The sequence below is a fragment of the Aspergillus japonicus genome (genome assembly GCF_003184785.1).
Source record: "Aspergillus japonicus CBS 114.51 unplaced genomic scaffold BO86scaffold_25, whole genome shotgun sequence".
NCBI lineage: Eukaryota > Fungi > Ascomycota > Eurotiomycetes > Eurotiales > Aspergillaceae > Aspergillus > Aspergillus japonicus.
This window is the reverse complement of record NW_020291662.1, coordinates 156,145-182,050: the sequence shown is the minus strand read 5'-3', so window position 1 is coordinate 182,050 and position 25,906 is coordinate 156,145. Positions and strand designations below refer to the sequence as shown.

Genomic DNA, 25,906 nt, shown 5'->3' with positions numbered 1-25,906 from the left:
CCTGGAGCTAGTGGTTGGCCTGATCCCTTTTTTGTTGCTTACATCCTGGACTCTTATCATTTCAGGCCCATCTCTGCGCCCCGTGTGATCCTTCTGTTCCTTCAGGATGAGCAGCGCCGAGGAGTCCATTGACAAGGCCGAGACGGGGGTCAAGCCTTCTGCGCCACCCGCCGGCGTCTCGTTTTTCGATCCTGCCTTATCGCCAGTCCGACGTCATGTTTTCCTCCAGTGGGGGAAGACCGGTGAGTTTGGCCCATCTGACGGTAACCTAGTGCACATCAAAGCTGACAATTGACCAGTATTAATTCTCTGCACCTTCATTCTGGGCATTCTGTCGCTATTCTGGGCCGTGCAATTCAAGCTCGAGACGCGGTTCGAGAACCTCACCGTCTGGGTTGTCGACTTCGACGGCCAAGTGGAGCCCTATCGCAACACCACCCCGATCGTGGGCCCAGCCATCACCCACGTAGTCGAGGAGACCGTTCGCACCAACCCGGAAGCACTGGGGTACACGATCCGCTCGCCGGCGGACTTCAACAACGACCCGTGGGCGGTGCGCCAGAGCGTGTACGACGAACACGCCTACGCGGCCATCATCATCAACGCCAACGCGACCGCCCTGCTCCAGGGAGCCGTCACCGGGGGCAACACCTCGTACGACCCCTACGGCGCCGCAGAATTCATCATCATCAGCGCGCGCGACGAATCCACCTACTACAGCTACATCCTGCCCGAGTTCTGGGGGCTGGAGCAAGCGGTGCGCAGCTACTTCGGGCCGCGCTGGATCCAGAACCTCACGGCCAGTACCAGCACCACGAACCTAACGCAGACCCCGGCGCAAGCCCTCAACCCGGCCATCGGCTTCACGCAAATCGACCTGCGCTTCTTCGGCCCGGCCGTGATCTCCCCCGCCACCAGCATCGGGCTGATCTACCTGATCATCCTGGCGTTCTTCAACACGCCCTTCATGATGCCGGTGCACCTGCGCTTCCTCAAGACGCCCAACAGCCCCTCGCTCAAGATCCCGCAGTGGCTGCTGTGGCGCATCGTCTCGAACATCGGGACGTACTTCTGCCTCTCGCTGTTCTACAGCTTCGTCTCGCTGGCCTTTCAGATCCCCTTCACCAACCCGCCGGCCTCGCCCGTCGAGCCGGCCGACAACCCCAACGCGTACGGCCACGGCTCGTTCGTGGTGTACTGGATGCTGAACTGGGTGGGGATGTGCGCCTTGGGGTTCCCCTGCGAGAACATGGCCATGATCATCGGGTTCCCGTGGAGTTCGCTGTTCTTGATCTTCTGGGTGATCACGAACGTGGCCACGGGGTTCTACGCCATCGATCTGGCGCCGCGGTTCTTCCGGTGGGGGTACGCGTGGCCGCTGCATCGGAGTGAGTCCCCTTGCCCAAATAAACCCTACCTCCTCGGTAGATCATGTATGGTATGAAATGACAGTGCTAACCTGCTGGAACAGTCGTCGAAGCCCTCCGCACCATCCTCTTCGACACCCACTCCCGCATCGGCCTCGACTTCGCCGTCCTCTTCATCTGGATCGCCCTCTCTATTCTGCTCTTCCCCTTCGCCGCCAAGTTCATGCAGTGGAAGCAGAAGCGCGGGTGGGCTTGAGTGCTGCCCCTGCCCTTGGAGCGGGTTCTTGCTGTCGTGTTGTAATAATAGATTAGACTCTTAGATTATTCCTAACATAATATTGATTTTCTTCGGGTTGGGATATGCGAGAGATGTAATCGTGAACTATCCACGTACTACCTACCATTGTGAAGTAAGAGAAGTTAGGGTACAACTAACGGTAGCAAAAAGAAAAAAAGAATGGATGAGCCCAGCCCGGCTCGATCAGGCAACCTTACGATCTGGAGTCGTACGCGCTACCAATTGCGCCATAGGCCCATTCTTGATGACTAAATGAGGTGCCCGCAGCCTATAACGGGGGTTTTTGAGGGTAAATGATGTTCAAGAGTTGTTGTTGCGGGTGAGGGCACAGTACAAACCTGCGCCCCGAGCAATAACACGTATGTACTCTTGGTCTTGGATCATTCTTCTGGTCTGCTCGTATGTATATGAGGGGCTTTACTCAATGCGACGGACTTCTACTGATGGTTATCTCCGAACTGTATAAGCTCTTCGCTTTGCCTGTAGATATGTTTCGGGCAGACCACCCGGCGGGAGCGGAAGTAAGTCTGCATCGTCATGCTGCGGTAACCCCGATGTCGCGTGCGTATGTGTACCATGATACTCTGCGCAAGGTTTCGACGGCACAACCGACCCAAGGATCAGGATGTTTCCAGATGTAATGACGCAATACGCCGTCCCATTCTTTCGGGACAAAAAATCACATCACACGGTGAAACAACGTAAATTATCCCACCTCTATAAAAAGGTGGTAAAAAAGAAATGTCCCGAGGGAGGTTCGAACTCCCGGCCTTGGGATCGCCCAGAAGTTGCGCTTCCGAGTCATATGCTGCGATATGAGACCCACGTGATAACCAACTACACCATCGAGACAAGTTGTTGAAGACAGCACCGCTTTTGCTGGGTTTGACCAAAGGGTAGCGGGAATTAGCGAGCGTGTATCCGGTTTGCAGTGTGTTGGATTTTGAGGGCTTTAGTCTATGGGTGGTTGTGCTGGAAATCTACTGGATTTGATTAATTTTATAGAGAGATAGTATTTCTCATAGGACTCAGTCTGTGGATTAATGTTTTGTTGTTGGTCGTGAGATTGTGGTGTGGTATTATGCCGGGGTTGCGCAAGATATATAATCTCATCAGAGCACAGACTTGGCCCGAACCCTCGTCACGGCCTAATTATTCCAGCACCACACTGCTAAAGATCCAAGATGGATTCTATGCCTTTTGTCTCTTGTTCTCTCCCTTTTCTCTTTCTTCGCAATAGCCTCTCTCCCATGGAGATACTACCTAAAATACCGGATATTATCACCAGAAATTAGGATCAGGATTATTATTTACGCACATAAACACAGCACTGATTTAAACCCTACTCAATCCGCACCGCCCAGCACTGCAAGGATAAAATCAGAAAGAAAGACAGAGCACGACAGTAAAAATGGCATTGCCGCGACGGCCACGACAAAAATCAGTTTAGCACACACTCAGATAGCCCCTCGCAACATGGTCCCCGAACTATGCATGAACCGGACCCCGATGCAGTCGAATTGGGTATCCCCCGGCCCCAACGGCAGAACCAGGATACAGTCCAGTCCGGTGGTTCATACTTATGCCAGCTCATCTCGTAGACTTGGTTTGCATGGGACATTCAGGATATAGGGGAGAGTCTGAAACACGTGGATCTTGATGTGTGGGAGTGGGGTTCAAAGTAATTAAGAATAGGACTGGCCTTGGCTGGGATGGTGAGTTGGGTTACTACCCCGATTTCTTTCTTTTCCTTGTCTTTGTGTTCCATCTTGTCGGATTCTTGAGTTAGAGTCGATACCTGAGTATTGGAGAGACAGCAAGAAGGTAGGAGTATAGAAGATGCACAACAATATCTAAGCCTTAGAAACAGCCGTCAAAGTATTCACCATCGACACAACTTCACCGACCCCGCAACCACCACCCTCCTAAAACGAATCAACAACAACACAGCAAAAGAACCACGATCCATCTCCCTTCACCGCTGCTAATCCTTCCGAATGACCGTAAACTCCCTCGTCGGCCACACCACCGCCGAAAGGAACGTCGCCGCCTGCACCAAATCCACCACCGGCGCCAGCACGACCGTCAGCACGACATGCACCGGGATATCAAGCAACGCCGTGGCATGGTAGTCCAGATCCTCCATCAGACACGCGACGACGCGGCCGTGCAGCAGCACGGCCAGGTTGAAGGTGGTCCAGAGGAAGAAGCCGTGGGAGACGGAGATGGACCAGCCGCCGTAGATCATGGTCATCATTCTTCCCCACAAGCATCAGCAATCTTTCCCCAGACAATGGACAGCCGAGAGCGGCGAGCCCAGCATAGCTAGAGACGAGGGAGAGGCACGTACAAGCAGAAGTGCGCCACAAACTCCAACATATTAAACATCACCATGACGCGCAGCGCCCAGCTGGGGATCATCAGCTCGCCGCTGTACCACCGCCGGCGCTGGCGGAGCAGATCGCCCAGCGTGGAGGGCGCCTGCTCGCGGGCGATCGCGTTCAGCCACCCGAATTTGAAGCCTTGCTTCGCGGCCTGTTCTTTTATCAGTTATCCGTCTGTAGGGCTTGTGCTGCAAGCTCACGCCCTACTCCCACACCCTGACCCAAAAAGTCCACCGAAGAAGGGGGCAGCACGTACATAATACGCGAACCAATGATCCTCCGTCAAACAGTCCGTGTCCCAAGTCACCGCGTTCTCGACCGTGCCGTTCAGCAACAAAAAACTGCCCCGCATGAACCCGAGCAACGGCTGCCGGAAGAACCGCACGGGGAGCTGATACCGGCCGAAGTTCTCGGCGATGCGCAGGATCTCGGCGACCGTGGTGAAGGGATGTTTCCAGTGTGAGGAGGCGTTGTAGTAGATTGTCCCCTGCCTTAATTAGGGCTTTGCATGGAAGGGAGGGAGAGAGAGATTGAGGCCTTTAGGGATTGGGGTAAAGGCATAGGACAAGTGCGCACCATCCCAATATCATCGCTCCCCCGCTCGATAAAGTCCAAACACGCCTGCATGAGGTAGTCGTCGATCTCCGTCTCCTCGTCCAGGTGCAGCACCCAGTCTCGGTCGGTGAGGCTGCTGTGCCGCCGGTACCATTCCAATACTCGGGCCTTGTGGGTGGCGCGCGCGGCCTGGAAGGAGGGCGGGCACTGCAGCTGCTCGACCCAGCTGGGGAGGAGGGTGGTGAAGGGGTTGTGGGCCGAGTCAACGACGACGACGAAGCTGAGGCGGAAGGCTTGGCTGAGGGGTTTCCAGAGCTCGACGGTGTGGAGGACGGTCTTTTGTTTTGGTCAGTACGGGGAGAGGGATGTTGCAGTGACAGTACTTCCCTGGATGTTCGTCGCTTTGGTGACGAGCACGACTCGCAGACTGCGGAAGGACCGCTGTTTCGGGGCCTGGGCGTACGAGAACGGCCGGATGGGGAGACACATGCCCCAGAGGATGTAGTAAGGGGGAAACTGGGCGAGGAGGAACGGGGTGATGATGAGGGTGATGATCGTGCAGTCGCGCGTCCAGAGCACCCCCGGTTGCACGATTGCCTCGGGGACGCCCGCCCACACCATCAAAGAATATACTCCTACAGCGGACCAGTAAGCATGAGATAATCAGAGACAGGCCTTGCGCGTACCTAGAAACGATAAAAAGGCTGTGCACGGGTAGATCGCCCAGTTGTAGTTCAGGACCTGGAAGAGCTTCCGCGAGCGTCGATCGAGCAAGGGCTTCCGTTCCAGATCGACTTCATCTTGAGAACGCATGGTGAAAACAACCGAGACGAGACAAGCCTGGGGAGGGCAGAGGGGCGTAGTTAGAAGTTTCAGCCTCTCGCCTTACCACGAGGAAATGTAGAACGCTCGTGACTAAATCCCAGCAGATTGGATGTGGAGTGAGACTCGAACCACTGTCCTGGAACATCTGAGACACGACTCATATATGTATGCAATTGGCAGCCTTTCCACAATGAATAACAACCCCGGTGAACTGGCTTACAGAGAGCCCTGCAAACCACTAGCCCTGCCTCGCAAAAGCAATGTGAAGCTGACTGGGACTGCATCAGCGATAACCCCCGCTGACAATGTTTGAACCCCTGTTCAGCTTTCAGCCTGCTTGCAAAACCATCATACTCAGCTCGATGGCCGTGTTGCGGCGATCATAGTCCTGATTGAGATCGATCGGCGAGAACCTTAGCCAGACTCGCGCCCCTTTGGTGGGTGGACGAAGGCGGTTCGCAATAACAGCAACCACGAGCCTCCACCAACCGCGACGATGTGACCGGCCGTCTCAGCGATAGTAGTTCGAGATAAAGTCGATGTAAGTCGTCCCTCAAGTGTGGTGAATACATGAACCATCTGCAGTGCGACAGCAGCCACGCAAGTTCCAGAGCTGAAAATGGTACAGCATCAAACATACCGGTCGCACAGGATCGAGCGACTGAGAAGTTGTGCAACATCTTCCTTGGAAAGCCTTGATTTATCTGCAGTGTGACGCATAATGGGAACCAGAGACTAATTAGACTGAGAACACAGGGCTTCTGCTACTCTTTGGGGAAAATTACCCAAGGAAATCTTTGCGCAATTCAGCTTTGCTTTCCACAACTTTATACTCAGGAGTGAGGAGAATAAGTTATGTGTGAGTAATGCGTTTCTATTCATAAGGAGAATAGAAAGGGGGAAAGGACTTATATACCACCTGCCTCAATTGAGTCCAGGTGATCTGGTTCGTAGACGGACCGTGCTCCCTTACTCCCTAGGATGCATGGCTATTTGTACAGTCTGACCTGGTTATTTTAATGGGTCATGATAGGACCATCTGGGCATCACGCGCGTAGTCAATCGGGCTACCTACTACTCCTGAAAGCTCAGAGATCCGGTTATGAGAACTTCAGCAGGGATGGTTCAGCCGTGGACGAACCATCGATCCATGCACCATGACACATCAGCGCAACTGGGTGAATGCATATCTGTAAGCCTGATTTTCACTCTTACATCAGGGACTCACATCGAATATATACAAATTCATGGTCTAGAGGTTATCTATAGTGTCCGTGTACAAATGAATATACCTCAGCCCTCACAGTAACTTTTCCGCTCCAGCAACCCCAACGCGCGCGAACACGCCCAATCCTGGGAGTTGTCGATGGTCCGCAGCTCCACCACGAGCGACTCATCCCTCTCGAGGACCATGGAGCGGCGCTTCTCGACCCCATCCGCATGATACGTGAGGTGGGCCGTGACCTGGCAGCCCGCCGCGTCCGTGGTGAAGGTCACGCCGGGCGGCAAGGGGGCGGCGCTGCGCCACACCTGCGCCAGGTACAGCTTGAGCGACTCGTCGAGGATCTTGGCGTTCATGGTCGAGCTCATGAAGCCCTCGTCGGAGCTCCAGGAGCGCAGCAGATCGCTGGCGAGGCAGTAGAAGGTGTGGTCCGGGCACACGTGGGCGGCGATGTACACGGCGGCCACGATGGTGCTGGTGGGCGCGAACGCGGGGCGGTCCGGCCCGTCGAACTTGCGCATGACCGTCTGCGCCGCGGCCATCAGGCTCTTCCGCTCGCAGAGGTGTCGGTCCGGCACCGGCGGCTGCCGCTTGCTGTACGTCGCGGTCTTCAGCCCCAGGAGCAGCGCGAGGCAGGTGAGCCGCGTCAGCTCGACCTCGCGGAACTCCTTGCGGCGCGCGGGGTCTCGGCTCGTGGCCATGACGGGGCAGGTGAAGGAGGTGGTCCCGAAGGTGCGCAGGCAGAAGTCGTCCAACGCATGCTGGTATTGAGTCAGCAGGGCGATCAGCCGGTGCTGCTGGAAGTGGATTGTGGAGTAGTTGCTCGCGATTTCGGCCTCGGACGCCGACATGCACGTCGCGATCAGCTCGAAGCCGGTGTGTTGGAGTGGCCGGAAGGCCCTGCGCGCGTAGGAGAGGCTCTGGAAGGGTTGCAGGTACGTCTCGTACGGTCGGTCGTAGACGAACTCGCTGTCGAAACGCAGGGGCTTCTTCAGACCATAGTAGATCGACCCTTCTTGGAAGTTCATGAAGGACTCCACGACACACTCATCCACTCCACCGGAGCTGAGTTCCAGCCCTGATGAGCGTCGCTCGATGTTCATCGTATGCAAGATCTGCAGACCCCCTTGCAGATGGAAGGTGGCCTCGGTGACGTTTCCACGCAGTAACTCGCAAATAATAAAAAGCAAACAGCAGACCAAAATGACTTCCTGGAGCTGCGGATCGTGCGACGCGCGTCTCTTATGGATGAGGGCAAATGAACGTGAGGACTGTTCCAGCGCGAAGCCGTACCAGATATTGCGCAGGAGGTGCTGCTGCCCGGGTCTTGGAGTACGGCCTGCCATCTCGTTGGCCTGGCTCACTGCCCCGAGCGCAACGACCGCATGGTACACCGCGGGTTCCGTGCAGGACAAGCAGAGAATCAGTTCCCGCCATAGAGGCGAGTCGAAGTAGCCCACGAGCTGCGGGACAGCACGGTGCTGAAAGAAGGAGAGACAGCGGCTCTCATCCGAGGTCACCTTCCACTGGAACTTGGCTGCGATGGCGGCGCGGATGGTGGCAGATGCGCCGTTGGGAGCGGATAGTACAATGGCTTTGGCGGTGGTTTTCTTACGACCACCCCCGGGAGGCAGCCGTTGCATGTCATACGCGCAAATGCGCCCGGTGCTTGTGCAATTGTTACATGCTCCAGGGGATTCATCGCATTTGACACGGCGAGCTCTGCGCAATCAAGATTTTACAGTTAATCTAAGCCAGTCTGTCAGGTCCAAAGTAGACTACTTACCGGCAGGTCCGACAACCGGTGCGGGATCTCTTCGAGAACGCCTTTCTTTGAGGCTTCGAGAGGATAGCTGTATCGATCGGGGACTCCATGTTGGGAATTGGGAATTTGGCAGGAAACGCATGATGGAACGATTGCGCGAGATCGGATTCTCTTTAAATATCAGAGTCTAGCAGTAGGCTGCCTCGAATAGCAGTAGACTGGCGTGACAGGGGTCTTTCCCCCTCAAATCCAATCACTGCGGTGGATCTCAATTGGGCTCAATCAGCCGGGTTTTAGTGCCATGCCCGCGAGGCGCCGTTGCTGGCCTAGAGGCAGATTGTGCAGGTTGGAATATTTCGGCAGTATCCGAGATACGGAGCTCTAGAAAAGCTGTGCAGTGCTTTGATCCCTGAGGGAGTCTTGAGTAATGAATCAGGGTCGCATCAAGCGAGAATCATGCTAATTATATCGAAGATAATGTAAGGTGAAGTACAGATGTTTTGTATCTTGGAGGAACGAATGAGTGGGAATGGCTTACATAACTGAAGTAACAATTAATCAGCAGTATGTCCAGCAAATCAAAGCAGCAGAAAGAATCAAATGTAGACGAGATGGCCAATCACAACAGCTGAATAAGGTGGGGACTCAGGTATTTCCGATGCTTTTATGAACCTGAGGCATCGAGAACAGCTTAGCACCCCAGAACAAGTGAGCAGATTGAGATAAAACCATTTGGTCCAAGGACCTGGAAGAGCGACTCTCCAGCAGCTCACCTGGCGTGGGAGATAATACTCAGGTCGGAGTTAGTACCAAGCACCATCATTGGCAAGAGGTAGCCTTGTTCCGATAGGTACTTCTCGTAAGTACAGTCCAGAGACCTCAGGGCTGCGTGCAATGTGCCCTACTATTCCTCAGAATAGCTTTTGACGAAGTCTAGCAAACTGACGCCGTGCGCTATAGAAAGCCGACGGCAGGTCGTGGCGCGATCATCGTTGGCTAGCTGTCTATTGACACAAGGTATAGTACAGTACATCTATTCCCTGGGTAGGCCACCACAAGCCACCAAACTATACTATACTTCCACCGGAAACCCTAGAGCTTCCACACCCACGAGAAATGCCCACGAACACGATCAAATCCCTGCTCCACGCGAACCCAGGCGACCGCCAGGGTGGACGCGACCATCAAAGCGCCGACAAAGATCGCCATATCCAGGTAGCTGCGCGAGGTGGTCTCACCGTTGGACGTGCGCACCAGGAGCCCCGCCACGGGGGTGCCGACCAACCCGGCGGCGCCCTGCACCATGTACATGATGCCGGTGATGCGGGGCATTTCTTCAAGACCGAAGAGCTCGACCAGGGCCGGGGAGAACAGCCCGATATAGGCGCTGGCGAACAGGCCATACAAAACAGTGAACACGATGAAGCAGGCCTTCGCCGCCGGCAGGTCGTGCGGCGAGGACCCCAGCAGCGTACTCGGGATCCAGAGGCCCACCGCGCCCACCGCACTCAACAGGGTGACCACAAAGAAGGAATTCAGGCGGCCCAGGTAATCGGCGAGATAGCCTACGGCGACCTTCCCGATCGCATTGCACGCGTTGCTCAGCGAGGTCCAGTTGGCGCCCTCAGACTCACTGTAGCCCAACGTCTGGCCGTACGAAGAGATGTAGTAGACCGGAGTATAATAGGCCGCGCTCTGGAACGCCGCGTTGAGCAGCTGGGCGAGGAACTTGCGCTCCCGAACCAAGGCCCAAGGGGGCAGGGGCACGCGACAGAGTCGTGCCGGCAGCGACTTCGATGCTGCTTCCTCACGAAGACGGCTTGCTGTCCGGGGCTCCCAGTACAGTACGGCGCCCGAAGCGCAGATTAGTACAGTCGACAGGCAGCCGACCAGCCGGAGGGTATCCCGGAAGCCGAGGGCGGAGATACAGGCCTGGATCACGGGGGCGAACACCAGACCCCCGATGCCGGTGCCGGCCGAGATGATGCCCAGGGCGAGGCCGCGGCGTTCGGAGAACCATGTTGGCGGTACGATCATCGAAGGCATGTAGGAGAGACAGCTGCCGATGCCAAGGAGAAGCCCCTGCGAGAGTTGGAAGTGCCAGGACGCGGTGCCGAAGCTGGCGAGGATGTTGGCCACCCCGAATATAAGGCCGCCCACGTATACTACAATGCGGGGACTGAAACACTTGCACCATGCCACCACAAAGGGCGCGCCGAGCTTCATCATCGCCGAGGACAAGCTCCCGATCAAGGTGATCTCGGCGGAGGAGGCGCCGGTGAAGGGAGTGCCGTGGCGGGTCGCCATTTTCTCATACTCGGCCTGGTAAACCCCATAGGCAAAGACAACCCCACACGCGGTGAAGTTAAGCATGAATCCGGACAACACGATCAGAATGTAGTGTCTAGCGGGGTTAGTCCATGCCAAGCTGGAGGTCCCGGGCTGGAAGCTGAGGCGCGACGTACCGACGGGAATGGTCCCTCTTAGGGCTTTCGATGGGTGGAGGCGGTACATTTTCAGGTTCCGACGAATCCGTCATATTCTGAGGTAGTACAGCCACAGAGGGATTGGGGAGGTGAAACGAGACAATCTTCGGCAGCAGGCTTTGCTGTATTCTGCTGTTCTGCTGTTCTGGCTAGATACAGTCAATTATCCCAACGGAAGAGACAGGATTTATACGCCATGTCTATCACCCTGTCTCCGGACTTTGACCCCTGCTTCCCGATGGGCTTCAGCCTGTTTTGTAAACTGTACCTGGCGGGTGGTGGCCATGGTTCACTCCACCCCGCCCGCACATGTTACCAATTCCAACTTAGAAGGGAAAAGGATACCAGGATCGGAGATGACGAGGGGCGATACCATTATTTTTTACCGAGCTCTTGTCTCCACGGTAAGGCTGGCTTGGCATTTTGGAGAAGCGCAAGTTGTCCCGATTCAGCGGAACCCCAATTGATAGATGCAGCCTGAGTACTCCAGCCCTAATTCTGTACACATAAAAGCCCATGTAGTACCGTAACATAGTGGTCCACCTAGTAAAATAATCAAAACAAGTTCAACAGCTCTTCACACCCAAGTTCCAACCACCTGATCCCAACAATTCGTCCACTCTCTTCCCTCCCTTCCCCCCATACACTACGCATCGTCCGTCCGTCCCGCCTGAGCCACGGCATGTCGAGTCGACCTAGTACCACCAGCGCCCTGGGCGCGATCGGCAACACGCCTTGTGTCGAACTCACGCACGTGGTTCCTCCCGACAGCGCCCGGGTATTCATGAAGCTGGAGAGCCTGAACCCGACGGGCTCGTACAAGGATCGCATGGCGCAGTCCGTGATCGAGGAGGCGGAGCGGCGCGGGGATCTGCGGCGCGGGATGACGGTGGTGGAAGCAACGGGCGGCAGCACGGGGTCCTCGCTGGCCTTTGTGTGCGCCGTCAAGGGCTATGCCTTCCGGGTGGTCTCGTCCGATGCGTTTGCGCCGGAGAAGCTCAACACCATGACCGCGTTCGGGGCGCATCTCGACCTCGTGCCCAGCGGAACCGGGACGATCACCCCGCGGCTGATCCCCGCGATGCGCGAGCGAGCGCGGCAGATCGCCGCCCAGGGCGCCGGGTGCTACTACTACGCCGACCAGTTCAGCAATCCCGATGTCTTCCCGGGCTACGAGACGCTGGGCCGCGAGGTGCTGGCGCAGATCCGGGGAGAGATTGACGCCTTCTGCGGAGCCATCGGCGGGGCCGGCATGGTGATGGGGGTCGGAAGGACGTTGAAGCAGCGGTGGCCGGGGTGCCGTGTCGCGGTCCTGGAGCCGGCTTCGGCGCCGGTATTGACCAAGGGGTATGGCGGGGAACATTCAGTGGAGGGGATCGGCATTGGCTTCCCCCCGCCTCTGCTCAACCGGGACTGGTATGATGAGGCCCGCGCTATCGACGAAGCGGAGGGACGGGCCATGTGCCGACGACTGGCGAGGGAGGAAGGTCTTCTTGTGGGCACCTCTTCCGGTCTGAACGTGGTCGCCGCGCTGCAGCTGGCCCGGGAATTAGGGCCCGGGAAAACGGTGGTTACCGTGGGCTGCGATACCGGTCTTAAGTATGTGCGAGGGGATCTGTTCACTCCGAGCTGATGGTGGACCTGAAACTCGATCGAGGTGAGCAACGGGGTCAGCGCTCGGTTAGGTTAGAATCTCTTTTGGTGCCATGTAGCAATCAATGCCCGCACCCGGGCCAACCATGTTCGATAATTCCAATGCAAACCATGAGATCCTCGACTCTTAGGCTATTGAGTGGAAGAGGAGTGCACAGCCGAAGAGTCATCCTCGGACCCGTTACCGACTGCTCACCCGGAACCCCCGACCTCGGATGCGAGCCCTCCCTCCAGAATCCGCCAATAGGCCTCCAACACCCGTCCGATCAAGCGGACGACATCCCATACCGCATCGCCACTCAACAGCTTCTGCCAGATTTTGAGGACGTGGACGCAGAGATCCACGGGCGGGGAATTGCCTCGACCCCCCCGAGCCGCCAGTTCGCCGGCCGGATCCGCCTCCGCCACCATGTCCTTGATGTACGCCAGCAACCGCTCCGCCTCCTCCCTCTCCTGCTCACTGCCTGGATCTCTCGGGACGCCATGGTGCTCACGCTCCTCGACGGCCGAAGTGAGCGTGGCGTCGGTATCGTGTCGCCGCGCCTCCATGGCTAGCAACCACTGACTGGTGACAAACGCGCACTCGAGCGCGCAGAGAGCATGCTGGAGCGACCACGCGAACGCCTGGTTGCGGGCGACGATGTTCACGCCGATCTTGACGGGGATGCTGAGGGCGTGGGCGGAGTAGAGGACGGTGCGGGTGAGCCGGTGGTGGACGTCGTGGTGGTGGTGGTGGTGGTGGTGGGAGTGCTGGCGATGATACGCATACATCGACGCCGCGATCTCCCCTGGATTGTGGCTGGTAAGGGCCCGCCAGGGCCCGACGTCGATGCTCAGCCGGATGTACGCCATGCGGAGGAGGGCGGTCGCGTTGAAGGAGATCGGGCCGCTGGGCCCGCCGGGCCCCAGGAACGATTCCGGGTTCGCGCGACCAGCCCACCTGCCAGTTTTTGAGGGCCTGCTCGACGGCAGCGATGGCTGGCGGGGGTATCGTCGTTGTCCGGGGGCTGAGGCAGCCGTCGCTCTGCTGCCGGTGGTGATTGGTGGCGCGGAGGAAGTAGATGTGTTGGATTATCGCGAGGATGAGGGTGTATCCGCCGAGCGAGTGGTACGTGGCTAGGCTTGAGGTGGGCTGCTGCTGCTGCTGCTCGACGAAGAGGCGGGAGAATGCGGATTGGAAGGTGGGCTCTGCAGGCAGGCTCTTGCGGGCTTCGATCCAGTCGGCCTGGTTGGGGGCTTCCCACACGGTCTCTCGGCAGGGGAGACGGGTTTGCAGTTCGCAGTTCAGGATCGCAGGCGGGGTGTCATACACGATGGTGTGGAAGATGAAGAAGCAGAAGATTATGTTGATGGTGCGGTTCATGCCTTCGGCCTGGACCCAGGAAGCCCAAGATGGGTCTGGTGAAGGCGGCGGCGCCAGTAGCTTTTCATCGCGGATGTAGTTGGCAAGAGTGCTTTGCAATCCGACAGCTTCGTTGAAGATCGCGTGAGAGTTGCCCCAGGTCGCCATCGCCATCAGTATAAGGAGCGTTTGTGCCGGGGGTAGCGGGTCAAATTGATCTGTTTGTGGCTCAGTGGGATGACTTGCTGGCGCAGGAAAACACTTATCCCGTCGCTGGGTCTTTCTACGCTGCAGCCGCTCCTGGACGATGGCCAAGGAGGTCCGATAAAACATGATGGCATTTGCGTGATCGAAGGCTGACTGCGCCCCAATCGTCGCCATGGCTAAAACCAGCTCCACTGGACACTTGATAGGCGAGAACGACGGGACATGGAGGAAAGGTAGATGTCGGTGAAACCCGGTAAAGTAAGTGGTGATATAACGGGTCATCGTGTGGCGGGATGGAAGAAAAAATTGCGGAGGAAGTAGTGCCGCAAAGCTCTGTATCTGCGTGAGAAAGTGATCCCAGATTTCCTGAGTGACTTTCCATGGCTCCGCACTTGACTTAGGAGGAGGGTCGAAGGAGGGGAATGTGGAGGTGAAGTCATCAAACAATCGCGGCGCTTGCGGATCGTCCCCCACGGAGTCCGGCATGTCGGCGTGAAGCCGTGACGATTGAGTCCGGGTGCCATCAGAGAAGAGCGAAGTTGACGAGAAGGGCAAGATGGGCTGATCCATTGATAGCGCTGGGTTCATGTTTCCGTACGGCATCGCCATACTGTCGATGAAGAAAGCAATGTCCCCGAAATTGCTGGTTGGTTCTGGCCATGGTGTATGCAGCGGGCCGAGTGATGTCCCCGCTGTCGTTAGGAGGGGATCGACCAACGAAGAATTTGAGGTAGGGAGGGGCTCTAGCATTCCTGGGGGTAACATAGAACCGCTGTCTGGTGTCGTGAAGGCCGGGGAAGAGCCATCCAGCACAGGAGCCCTGCCGTCTACACTGGCCACCGGTACCGATGGGTTCGTATCACGCGTAGTGGCAGGAGTGACAGGGCCATCTGGAGTCTGAGTATTGCCCCCAGTTGGGGAGATGTTATGGGACATTCGAGTATGACGGGCCAGCAGGTCGCTGTGGCATTATCTCAGTGTTGATTGTCGTGACATGTAATGACGTGTAAGACCAGCACCTACCGGCGGGTGAATGCCTCAGTACAGCTGACGCAGCGAAATGGTTTTTCTTTAGTATCTGATTGACCTGTGAGTGTTTATGTAAATTGCTGTTGGTGAGGAGACAAGATCTCATACGTAACCGTTCGTGTCTCCGTAAGTGCTCGTTGCGGAGAAAATCCTTGGCACAGAACCGACATCGAAAGGCTCTTATCGGTTCTTGTGACTCACTGGGGTCTGAGCCGGCAGATCTAAGCCTGAAATTCTTTGTCGCTGGCATTGTGAGAGGACATCGAGTAATGAGTATCTATCGCAGAGACAATTCTCGCAAATTCGAATTAGGGATGGGTCATTCACGCCATCGCCCGCCTTACTAAGCCGCCCTCTTCTCTGCGTATTACGGTACAGTACAGTACCCCGGACAATGTTACAATACAACCTTTCAAAAAGCGGTACATAGTTGCAAATTACTCAGGCTCTACAGAAAGTAAACCCTACACACTGGACAACGACAGCTTCTCTGCTCCAATCACGGTAAGTAAACACTCATCTCAAAGCCATTGGAAAACGGCAGCGTCATGTTCTGGAAGCCATTCTCAGGGGACCGCAAGAATGCCAAAAGATCGGCATATCCTTTGGCCCCCGAGACGGTGTTATCTGTGAGCACCACTGCACCGCGGCGCAGACGAGGCAAGACCGTTTGCAGCGTCGGCAAGGCCAGCGCAGACCAGACTTTGAGGAGGTTCATGTCAGCCAACCTGTTACCAACCAGTCCACTAGGGTGAATAATATCACGAAACTTACTATCAAGAAGCAGTAGGTCGATCTCCTCCGGCAATCCGCCCTTTAACGTTTTCAACAGGTCCCCTTCGCGCAGATCAATGTGCCGTTCCACCTCGGGGCCGCACTGCGCCCAGTACCCCCGTGCCGCCGCCGCTTTGGAGGCCTCCTTCTCGGTAGCGATCACGATGCCCGGTTTCCCAGTACGGGCAGTAGTCTTCGCAACGGCCAGGGCCAGGTAGATAGTGCTGACGCCGAAGCTAGTACCGGCTTCGACGATATTTGTGGCGCCCATTGCAGTGATCAGCTGGTAGGTGAACTGACATTTATCTTGGTCCAAGGCGATGAACTTGTCGAGCATGAGGCGGTCAAACTGCTCTTTGGGATTCGCAGGGGTGGCGATGGTGGGGTCCTGACCTTGGAGCTCGCTCAGGATGCTCGAGGAAAAGACCTTGCCGGTTTTGGAGAGGAGAGCCTCTTGGTCCAGGGACTTCTGGTGGAGGTCGGCGAGGAGTTGGAGGATATGAGAGGGAGCGTCGACGGGGCTGGGTGCTGTCATGATTGTGTGTGATCGAGCAACTGAAGTCTTGGTGGACTCGATGGATGCTTTGGATGCTTTGATAGATGTCTTGGTAGATGAAGAAGTTTCGTCTGCCATCACGTTGGCCGGAGGAGGCTAATGAAATGAAATACGGGGTGCCTCGGAGAGAAATGAGGGGTATCCCGTGGCTTGGCATCTTGGAGACCCTTATATCTGCCCGGCCTACGGAGTAGACACCTCAGACATCTAGCTCAGTCGCGATAGAGAGTGAATCCAATGCCAACCTGACTATTGTCCGCTGTAAAAGTCCATTGAAACCGAAATAGCGCAGCCATCGGTTGGCTGCGCGTATTCACGACTCTAATTTAGCCCAGCCTTAGTGACATTCCATAGAGATCAAATGCAATGATATTGTTTCTAAACGCTCATCGTGACTGAAACTTGTCTTCGTGAATATTCAAGATCGATGAGGCAATTGAAGTCACCTCTCAATAGCAAGAACTACAGAGATCTACACGTGTGCATGCGGATGAATTCCACCCTCCCGCACCACGAATTTCGCAATGATCCGTGCCCCACTGGTGGAAGCACTAATGAAAAGGTAAGTACCTGGCTGTACTTGGTATTATGCACATTATATTACATATATTACATCATATATGTGAAGAATATTGGTCAAGGTGTAGACTGGATTTATATTACAGGCTTTTTTAGCAGGCGCCATTGAGATGTGGCTGCATATCAACTTCGGAGACCTCTGAAATTCGAGGCGAGGGAGGATCCCCGTACGAGACAGTACTACTCAATACAGTCATTCGGAGTTGACAAAGCTTTCCCCGACTCATCATTCATATTGCGGCTTGATCAGATCATCACCACTACCTCGTCTTCATGCAATGATTTTGAGCCCAACGTCGCCAACACATAGCATCATTGTCCTGGTTCGCTCTTTCTGTCTTCTTCCAGCATGACCGCAATCCAATCAGGAACTCAGGCAGAGGCCTGTCCCACACAGCCCCTGCCCGATGAGGTCAGTGAACATAGCATCGCTCAGGGCGAACCTCCTAATGGCGGATACGGATGGGTCTGCGTTGCCTGTATTTCGTTGATCAATGCCCATACTTGGGGAATGAATGGTGTAAGTCGAAGTGTGCACAGTAACAATCATTTACCCATATACAAGTATTCTGATTCTGGCATGGCTCGTGACTAGTCCTACGGAGTTTTCCTGGCTCATTACATCAAGGCCGATATATTCCCCGGAACATCTTCTCTGATATATGCCCTGATCGGTGGTTTAACCGTGTCGATGTGCCTGGTCATCTCTCCTGTGGGGGCGCTGACTACTCGTCGCTGGGGAACCCAAGCTACCCTCCTTATCGGCGTCGCCTTCCAGACAGTCGGCCTCGTCGCCGCGTCTTTCTGTCATGAGATTTGGCAACTTGTCCTTAGTCAAGGACTCTGTTTTGGCTGGGGTATGGGACTGATGTTTGTCGCCTCATTTGGCATCCCGGCTCAATGGTTTACGACCAAGCGCAGTCTCGCCAGCGGATTCGCCACCTGCGGGAGTGCCCTGGGAGGGCTTATCTACAGCCTGGGTGCCAATGCCATGATCGAGAATATCAGCCTGCCCTGGGCCTTTCGAATCCTCGCCATAGTTTCCTTGGTCGTCAACTTTGGAAGCTCCCTCTTTCTGCGTGACCGCAACACACAGACCAGGAATAGGCCCGCTGTCTTCAAGGCTAGCCTTCTGAAGAACATCGATTTTCTGCTGGTTCTCCTATGGGCTATATTCAGTCTGACGGCTTACATTATCGTGCTCTTCTCAATCCCAGACTACGGAGAGAGCGAAGGACTATCCGCCGATCAAGGGGCGCTGCTCGGTGCCTTAGTGAATCTCGGTCAGGTGGTAGGCCGGCCGGGGGTGGGCTTTCTGAGTGATCGGCTCGGCCGGTTGAACGTATCCGCCGTGATGACTTTTCTCTCCGGGTTACTCTGCTTGGTCTTCTAGACATTCGCACGGCAGTATGCATCCATAGTAGGTTTCTCAATTGTGATAGGACTGTTCATCGGGACTTTCTGGGCCTCGCTAGCCCCGCTCGTCGCCGAAGTGCTGGGGCTGCACGAAACAATCAACGGGCTCAACATCTGCTGGATGGTTCTAGTCAGTCCAATTACTGGTACGCGATGCCCTTCCCTTCTGCAATGCTCACTGAAATGCGTGACCTCTGACATGCCCGTCGGTACCACCCAGTTTCTGAGGGTCCGGGGTAAAGAAAAAAAGGGTTTCTTTTCCCTCTAGGGCTTCTGTGTTACATATGTCCGAGCTTCGACTTCATCGCGGACTCGGGGAGGTACAGCACAACTCCGCGCGAGAAGCTGCGTTCATATATCCCCGAAGACTCTGCATTGTCCCGTACCTTTTCCCGGGTTGTTGCCAACCATCCCCTAGCACCGCATAAGCATCCAGAAATAGGCATGGAAAGGACCGGTATGATATAATACGTCTTTAATAGAGATAGCGTAGTACTGTATTCCATAAACTCGACTTCTAACAGAGACTTGTAATCCTGTTACACCCGAAAGTAAAAGATAGATGTAGAATCACAAAACGGTTGTAACTCTTCTAATAAACCTTGTGGACTCAGTTGTTATGTTGTTGGGTAGCATAAATGGCTCATTCGTAATCTGGACAAAAGATACAGTAACTTGGATCAAGAAAATAGACTTTTAAACATCGAGTAATTTCCGCGGAAACCTCTCTTTGAAAGTGTATGCGGCGTTTTGCATGTGCCTCTGTGCGGTAGAGTATATCGTGACAAGTCTCCATAATGCCAAGCCTTACTCTTCGTGTCGGACGTATCTGGACACACTTGGAGACAGAAGGTAACCCCTAAGTTTCGTAATGAGGCCCTTCAATGAGGAAAATTTTTCCAAGTGTGACAGCCACGTCCAAACTTTTAGCCTGCTAAGGAGGTGCGTAAACTTCGAGCGAGCTTTTGGTGTACCCCAAGCAAAGATTCACTTAGCATTGTCTTCACGCATGCTCATACACCAGATACAGATTGCCACTGACAGCTAACATAGTACATCCTAGTTCTTTCTGCTCTCTGCTCCCTCTACTCCCTTTTTAGAGCAGCTCTGTTCTGCCGCTGTGACTAACACCATGGCAGGATTGCCACGGAAACATGTAGCAGGCCAATCCACCAGTCCAGCCTCCTAGACCTCGGTCAGGAGGGCGAGCTGGTACATACCACATACTCATCGAGAGTAAATCACCGGCCCCACAAGTGCATTAATCTATGCCATATAATCTCAGAGAGATCGTTCTGGGAATGATCTTTGAAGACGCGAAACCCTCACACCAAGTGAAAACGAGCAGTGTCCGACTGTCCAGCGCAATGCGGTCATTTCCGATGAGAAAGCTCCGAGCGTCGGGTCGGCCGTCACCAGACGTACAATCGCGTCTCTTCGACAAATAGCTGTCAGAGACCCGCAAGCACTTGTTCGGAGTATCAAAGGCCCTGAGAGTCCTGTCACAACTGATTATTGATCGGGCGTTGGACAGTGCCGATTGAGCGACCAAAATCGCTCAGCACCACGGTCTACGCGGCGTTGATGGGAGGGCAAAAGCCGGGAACTTGCTGCTGAGGGACGATTTAAGACCCAGGCGGCTGCCTGCTTTCTAGGCTTTGAATACGTGAAATGTAGAAAGCAGTATTCATTCCCACCTAGCGCGTCGAGCCCCATGAGCCACTTTCTGCCACTCCGTATGCCTAGTAGCAATAAACAGCGGTAGGACAGCTGCTGGACTGAGCATTGTACTGTACCATAATTTATTTGATTTATCACCGCTCGCAATATGACGCTGACCTATTCCGGCCCAATATCCAAGAATCTCACTAGTACGATCAAATTAGATGTATTATCTGCCATAAGATACCATGGCGAGCGACTCTCGTCACTCAGACCGCTTCCAAATTGCGGGCAAAAAGAACTAGCTGAGAACCATGACCATATAGAGTACCCAATGGATCGGATGCAGAACCATCGTGCCCATCTCCTGTGCCATGATGCTAACCAGGAAGGGAAAGACTGCCCCACCGTCACCTCCCAAGGCCCTGACAATACTCCGCGTGGGACACCATGGCTGTGGTAATTAGTGGCGGAAATATCCCTCCTATCTCATACGCGCCCAAGAAAAAGCCCTGGGTCGTGATATAGCTGCCAAGGTTTGCGCAGAAGACCATCGCACAGCCGACAAGAAGAAATGCCGTGATCACGATCGGCATAGATAGATTAGAGTGAATCTTAAGTGTTCTAGTTGATATCTTCAAGATTTCTAGATACATGTAAGTGTAATAGTCATATACTTAGTACTTCATTTATATTCTGGTCAAACATCGGTTTACAATTCTCTCTTTCTCTTACAGTGTTAAAACTTGTGAACCCCAAGCCAAGCCTATAGTGCTTTATTTCTAGATTAGCATAAAACTATAGGTATGTGATTTTAAATAAATTTTACAATCAAGGGTCTTGATTGACTTCGTTGAAATCTAATAGTACAAGAAAGTAATTGGGCGGGTGGACACGAGCTTCTATACAGAAACTGAGTAAAGTTTCACGGAACAAATGACAGGTAATCTTTTAGCACGGATACCACTTGATCGATGCCAAAGATGCAAATATGTCTCTCTGTGTGTACTGGAGATCTGCTATTGGAGGGCAGTCTTAGGATCACGTTCGGCAATCTGCGCGTTGTCTCCTGGTGTCCTGATTCGAACTGTGCGAAGTATATCTATGTTTAGATTCTACTTGAAATTGGTTGTCCATGTCAGCGATACTGGACTATTTCTGTTATAATAGTGACTAGAAGTTAAGAGGAATAGTGCACGAAAATTATATTGCCAGCAATAAATATGGACAACTTAAAGCTAAACAGGTTGGCTGTACTGAGTATTTTGAAGATTAAATATCTGGCAGTAGACCATCACCAATATAGTGCAACCCCCAAGATAAAAGATAATAACGTACTGTACATGGTAAGCTTACAGCTGACGATGAATTCTCAATCCACTTTAACTGAGTGACTTAATACCGCATCCCAAGAAGAAAAACAAAACAGCCAACACAATGGTGAGACAGCAGCACAGTTGATCCGGGGTCACACCGACTAAAATAGTAGGGATTGACGTGGCCCGGGCCCAATGACGGCAAGGTGTGGAGGGTTGTGGATAAATATAGGGTCGGCGGGTGGGGCGCAGCAGTGAATGGGGGGCAATACATCAAGTTTTATGGGGTGATCATCGCTGCGAGGGAAGGAAGGGTATTTATTCCGCTGCCTTCTTCCTCCCTCGCAGCTGGTGTCACTTTCTTTTCTCCTTCTTCCACCTTACTCCTTACTTAGTTATCTGTCTTTTGGGCTTCACACGGTCGTTGATTTTATCTGCATACTCTACAGCAGCAGTGACAACACGGAGTCGTTACAAACTCAACCACAAACACAAACACTCGCTTACGTTACCACCACCTTGAAACCAAAACAACACCTCTACCTGTTTACAGACCGCAACCAAAATGTCCACCTCTACCGCAACCACCACCGCAACAGCCACCACCGGCTCCGCCGCAGCCGCCACCTGCACGGGCAACCTCTACGTCCTCCCCGTCCAAGACGCCGCCTGCGCCCTCCCCAACTCGGGCAATTTCTCCTCGGTGATGGACAAATGCTGCTCGCCCGCGACCGTCACCAAATACGACAACGACTGCGGCCTGTACTGTCTGGCGCAGGATCAGACCGTCAAGACCCTGCTGGCATGTCTCCAGGACAACGGCGCCGTGACCCAGGCCTTCTGCAGCGGGAACCTGACGGCCAGCGCGACGGCCAAGGTCTCGTCCACCGAAACCGGCAAGGCGGGCAAGACGGGTACCAGCACGGGCAGTGCGGCCAGTGGCACAAGTACCTCCGACAAGAGTGCGGCGGTGGTCGGGCACAAGGTTTCGATGGGCGGGTGGGTCGTGCTGGGGATGGTGGTGTCTTCGTGCTTGTTTGGGGTCATGGGCTAGATTCTCCCTTGGAGGTATGCAATTGATCAGTTGGGTTTGGGGATCAGCTTGAGGTGGTTCTTTAATGATAATATGTGCCAACCATGGGAAGGTGGCTGGCTGGGGGAGAACCCCCAGACCCCCCTTTCTTTCAGCTTCCCGGCAGCCTCAACCCTAAGTCCTAGTGATGATAATATGGCGGGCTGTATTATAGGTTGGTCTTAATTAATCTCTATCGTTCTAATATGCACGAAAATCATTCCAGTACATTATCTCGAGCATCTGAGAAACTACACTCTCCACCCCCTATTACTACCTCTCATCTCCCAGCGCACCCAGAAACACGCGCCCGCCGCCGCCATCAGCAACGCGCCCACTGTTCCCGCCGCCCGCCGATACGTCCCGGCGTCCACCAACGCCGTGCGCTCGGGGATCAACAACCCCACTAACGGGGTACCCACCAGCGCCCCCATGCCCCGGATGAGATACAGCACCCCGTTCACACTAGTAAACTTCTCCACCCCGAACACCTCCACCAACGAGGCCGGGAACAGCGAGATGTACGCGCTCGCGAACGCCCCGTACAGCACCGTGAACACGATGAAGCAGCCGCGCGCCGCGGCGGCGGGCACCCCGCCGTCCGGGGAGAACGTCGCGGGCAGCCAGAAGGCAAATACTGCCACGGCGCTGACGAGCGTGGTCGCGGCGAGGGCGTTGATGCGCCCGAATTTATCGGCCAGGTGGCCGAGCACAATCCGCGAGACGAAGTTCGAGGCGTTGCTGACTGTCAGGAAGGTGGCGGCCGTGGTGGTGCTGTAGCCCAGGGTCTGCGCGAAGGCGACGTAGAAGAAGAGCGGGGTTGTGTACCCGGCAGATTGCAGGAAGCAGCCGGATGCTTGGGCGAGGAAGCGTCCAGAGAACGCGGTGGTGCGGTCGACAAGGGGGACGGTGAGGAGGCGCCTCCACTGCGTTCTGGAAGAGGTGCTGCTGGGGTTAGATGCGAGTTGCTCCTGCTGCCGGGCTTTCAGGTTGGCGTGGAACCGCGGTTCCCAGCGAAGGACGGCGCCAGCGCCCGTCACGATAGTCGTGGCGATACAGCCAGACACACGCAGGGCGTTGCGGAACCCGATGTGCGAGATCATCGCCCGCAGGACCGGGGGCCACATCATGCCGCCGATCCCCGTGCCGGAGATGATCACCCCCATAGCCAGGCCGCGGCGGGCGCTGAACCAGGTCGGGGCCACGGACATGGTGGGCACGTAGGCGAGGCAGCATCCAATCCCGAGAAGCAGACCCTGTGTTAGGGCGAAATGCCACAGCGCCCGGCTGAAGCTGGCAAGGATGTAGGCGACCCCAAACACCCAGCCGCCCGCGATGATGACGGCTTGCGGGGAGTATTGTTTCGACCAGGCGGTGGCGTAGGGTCCGGCCATGGACATGAGCGCGATGGCCAAGGTGCCGATGAGATCGATGAGTGCCGTGGAGGCCCCTGTGAAGGGGGTGTTGGGCTGCGCGGCCATCTCCTCGTATAGGGATTGGTACACTCCAAAGGCGAAGATGAAGGAGCAGGTGGTCATCATGATGAGGCAGCCGGCTGCCACGATGGCGACATAGTGCCTGATCTGTCAGAAGGGCAGACTTGGAACGAAGTGGTGATCTGCTCACCATTTCGGATACGTAGGGTCAGCGACTGGTTCATTTTTAGGTGGCTGCGTGCTGCTGGGCTCATTCTGCAGTGACTGCGAGATTGGTTCACTCTTGACTATCACCGACCCAGCGGTAAGTGTGACTTCTGCTTTGGAGTCCGCCATATTGAACCCCGCGAGAAATATCAGGGTTGTACCAGACCAAGGAGGGGATAAGCCTTTTAGGGCGATCTGATAAGGGGGTCACGGCCATTCCACTGCCGAGTTGGGTGCCGCGGCTGAACCTTTACCCGCCACATCGGCAGCCCCAGCCTCGCATCTCCCGGTCCCATCTGGAATTTGGTGACTGGCCCTACAGGGTCTCCAGGTGGAGATTGTTCCCGTGTCCTACAGCCCTAAAAAGCGTGCGCGTGATGCGGATTCGGCTAGTACCGCGCGCCACCTGAACCGAATCGGTAGTGAGGGTGCCGACTCGACCGCCAATGTTTTAGCATTCGACGTGAGAGTAGGTATTCTTGAGAATACTCGGTTTAAGTTAAGTATTCTTCATTTGTACAGCCGCGCGGACGGTAAATGCATTCCATAGATCATGGATGGCGGATGCTCTCCGCCTACTGGTCGGACGAAATCGTCTTCTTCAAATGCACCTGTTTGATACAGAGTTGTGATTGTCAGCGTAGCGGATAGTAGAGCCATATGATGCAGTGGTTGAACAAGCTAGCCAGGAGTTTATACATTGAGAAGTCAATTAGCAACGACCAACAACCACCAAGAATCCAAGAAATCGTTTCATACCGACTATTCCTGAGTGTCACTTTATCGACTGTGATTATGTTGAAATGGGCTGGGAGCTGCATGATTGCCTTGGTTTTGAAAATGAAAAAAGAAACACAAGATAAGAGAAAGAGAAGTGAAACCGATAAACAAGAGAAGAAGACAGAAAAACCATGAAGTGATGGTGATTTAGTTAGTATGAATGGGGGTTGGCGTTTTTGCGTAATCCAGGCCACGTGACCAAGCGATGCACCAAGCGAGTTGCCCACGTTCAAATCTTAGCTGGTTCATCAATCGACCAACCACCAAGGAATCAAGAAAACGTTCCATATCGCCCATCCCTGAGCTTCATCAATCGTTTACAAGTAATACAGACCAGAAGAAGCTTAGATGGCGGTCAACTGGGCGGCCATGAATTGACCCGTTTTGAAAACATTTTTACATCAAATCAGTGACAGTCATACTGAACATAAAAATGAACGAATAACAGCGGACACCAGAAATGTACTGCTCTAGTATCTTCTGATATAAAGATTGAGGAGTGCGATTCCCAATCATCCAGCCAGGGCGTGGCGCAGTCAGCCCCTCTTCCACTTTCAGCCATCTGATTGGTTGCCCGTATGTGTGTTGGCCAGCATGATCCCGTTGTGGCTGTGACTACCGCCAGCCTGGAGGCGTGGTGCATCAGACGGCTGAGAACCTGCATCTTACCTGTCTTAAACCCAGATCAGGCCCCTCTTTCCTACAGTTCGACTTCAGATTTCCCTAGACTACGTGGTGCAGGTCGCAAGGCGGAGATTTCGCGAGCTGTCGAGGATAGTACCCATGGCTTTGTCGCGATCAGCAAGCAAGCGCCTGCTGCCTGACGATGAGGATGATAACGATGGGAGCAGCATAAGTAGCAAGCGGGCTTGCTCCGAGACACCTGCAGAGAGCCTTACGCATGCTATCACTACTCCAAACGGCGACTGGTTCGGGGAGCAGCCGTTTAACGACCATCGAGACCCTTTCGGGTGT

At 54.7% G+C, this 25,906-nt stretch overlaps 10 protein-coding genes and 2 non-coding genes across 12 annotated transcripts; 4 read left to right on the top strand and 8 right to left on the bottom strand.

Annotated features, from left to right (window-relative positions):
- Positions 1 to 13: 13 nt before the first annotated feature.
- Positions 14 to 1,714, top strand: BO86DRAFT_339155 (SNG1 family protein). Its single transcript, XM_025669002.1, has 3 exons — positions 14 to 242; positions 300 to 1,388; positions 1,472 to 1,714. The coding sequence occupies exons 1-3, from the start codon at positions 107 to 109 to the stop codon at positions 1,621 to 1,623; spliced, it is 1,377 nt and encodes a 458-aa protein (XP_025527511.1). The 5' UTR covers positions 14 to 106; the 3' UTR covers positions 1,624 to 1,714.
- A 115-nt stretch (positions 1,715 to 1,829) lies between these two features.
- BO86DRAFT_t137 lies at positions 1,830 to 1,902 on the bottom strand. The gene has a single exon. It is a non-coding gene; the product is annotated as a tRNA-Trp (tRNA).
- A 505-nt stretch (positions 1,903 to 2,407) lies between these two features.
- Positions 2,408 to 2,517, bottom strand: BO86DRAFT_t136. The gene has a single exon. It is a non-coding gene; the product is annotated as a tRNA-Met (tRNA).
- Positions 2,518 to 3,649: 1,132 nt separating this feature from the next.
- BO86DRAFT_379438 (glycosyltransferase family 2 protein) lies at positions 3,650 to 5,417 on the bottom strand (the record flags this gene model as incomplete). The annotated part of the gene is made up of 6 exons (XM_025670679.1): positions 3,650 to 3,923; positions 4,016 to 4,200; positions 4,306 to 4,536; positions 4,626 to 4,940; positions 4,983 to 5,239; positions 5,291 to 5,417. 6 exons carry the CDS (start codon positions 5,415 to 5,417, stop codon positions 3,650 to 3,652), a joined length of 1,389 nt encoding a protein of 462 aa, XP_025527510.1.
- Positions 5,418 to 6,965: 1,548 nt separating this feature from the next.
- On the bottom strand, positions 6,966 to 8,490 carry BO86DRAFT_294721 (Zn(II)2Cys6 transcription factor; the record flags this gene model as incomplete). Its single annotated transcript, XM_025667401.1, has 3 exons — positions 6,966 to 7,319; positions 7,356 to 8,373; positions 8,438 to 8,490. Coding segments are annotated over 3 exons (1,425 nt in total), but the record flags the coding sequence as incomplete, so codon positions are not given.
- Positions 8,491 to 9,508: 1,018 nt separating this feature from the next.
- Positions 9,509 to 10,723, bottom strand: BO86DRAFT_419131 (MFS general substrate transporter; the record flags this gene model as incomplete). Its single annotated transcript, XM_025675108.1, has 1 exon — positions 9,509 to 10,723. The coding sequence occupies one exon, from the start codon at positions 10,721 to 10,723 to the stop codon at positions 9,509 to 9,511; it is 1,215 nt and encodes a 404-aa protein (XP_025527508.1).
- A 642-nt stretch (positions 10,724 to 11,365) lies between these two features.
- Positions 11,366 to 12,798, top strand: BO86DRAFT_95571 (PLP-dependent cysteine synthase family protein). Its single transcript, XM_025677828.1, has one exon. It carries the CDS (start codon positions 11,585 to 11,587, stop codon positions 12,533 to 12,535), a length of 951 nt encoding a protein of 316 aa, XP_025527507.1. The 5' UTR covers positions 11,366 to 11,584; the 3' UTR covers positions 12,536 to 12,798.
- BO86DRAFT_430580 (uncharacterized protein) lies at positions 12,748 to 14,854 on the bottom strand (the record flags this gene model as incomplete). Its single annotated transcript, XM_025675713.1, has 3 exons — positions 12,748 to 13,444; positions 13,488 to 14,682; positions 14,716 to 14,854. The coding sequence occupies 3 exons, from the start codon at positions 14,852 to 14,854 to the stop codon at positions 12,748 to 12,750; spliced, it is 2,031 nt and encodes a 676-aa protein (XP_025527506.1).
- A 698-nt stretch (positions 14,855 to 15,552) lies between these two features.
- On the bottom strand, positions 15,553 to 16,540 carry BO86DRAFT_339150 (O-methyltransferase). The gene is made up of 2 exons (XM_025669001.1): positions 15,908 to 16,540; positions 15,553 to 15,835 (listed from the first exon to the last, which is right to left on the bottom strand). Exons 1-2 carry the CDS (start codon positions 16,440 to 16,442, stop codon positions 15,633 to 15,635), a joined length of 738 nt encoding a protein of 245 aa, XP_025527505.1. The 5' UTR covers positions 16,443 to 16,540; the 3' UTR covers positions 15,553 to 15,632.
- A 755-nt stretch (positions 16,541 to 17,295) lies between these two features.
- On the top strand, positions 17,296 to 18,926 carry BO86DRAFT_430566 (MFS general substrate transporter; the record flags this gene model as incomplete). The annotated part of the gene is made up of 4 exons (XM_025675712.1): positions 17,296 to 17,562; positions 17,638 to 18,393; positions 18,436 to 18,604; positions 18,727 to 18,926. Exons 1-4 carry the CDS (start codon positions 17,392 to 17,394, stop codon positions 18,924 to 18,926), a joined length of 1,296 nt encoding a protein of 431 aa, XP_025527504.1. The 5' UTR covers positions 17,296 to 17,391.
- A 3,087-nt stretch (positions 18,927 to 22,013) lies between these two features.
- On the top strand, positions 22,014 to 22,358 carry BO86DRAFT_274752 (uncharacterized protein; the record flags this gene model as incomplete). The annotated part of the gene is made up of 1 exon (XM_025667254.1): positions 22,014 to 22,358. A coding segment is annotated over one exon (345 nt), but the record flags the coding sequence as incomplete, so codon positions are not given.
- Positions 22,359 to 22,637: 279 nt separating this feature from the next.
- BO86DRAFT_95453 (MFS general substrate transporter) lies at positions 22,638 to 24,533 on the bottom strand. Its single transcript, XM_025677827.1, has 2 exons — positions 24,135 to 24,533; positions 22,638 to 24,086 (listed from the first exon to the last, which is right to left on the bottom strand). The coding sequence occupies exons 1-2, from the start codon at positions 24,278 to 24,280 to the stop codon at positions 22,760 to 22,762; spliced, it is 1,473 nt and encodes a 490-aa protein (XP_025527502.1). The 5' UTR covers positions 24,281 to 24,533; the 3' UTR covers positions 22,638 to 22,759.
- Between the last annotated feature and the right edge of the window lie 1,373 nt (positions 24,534 to 25,906).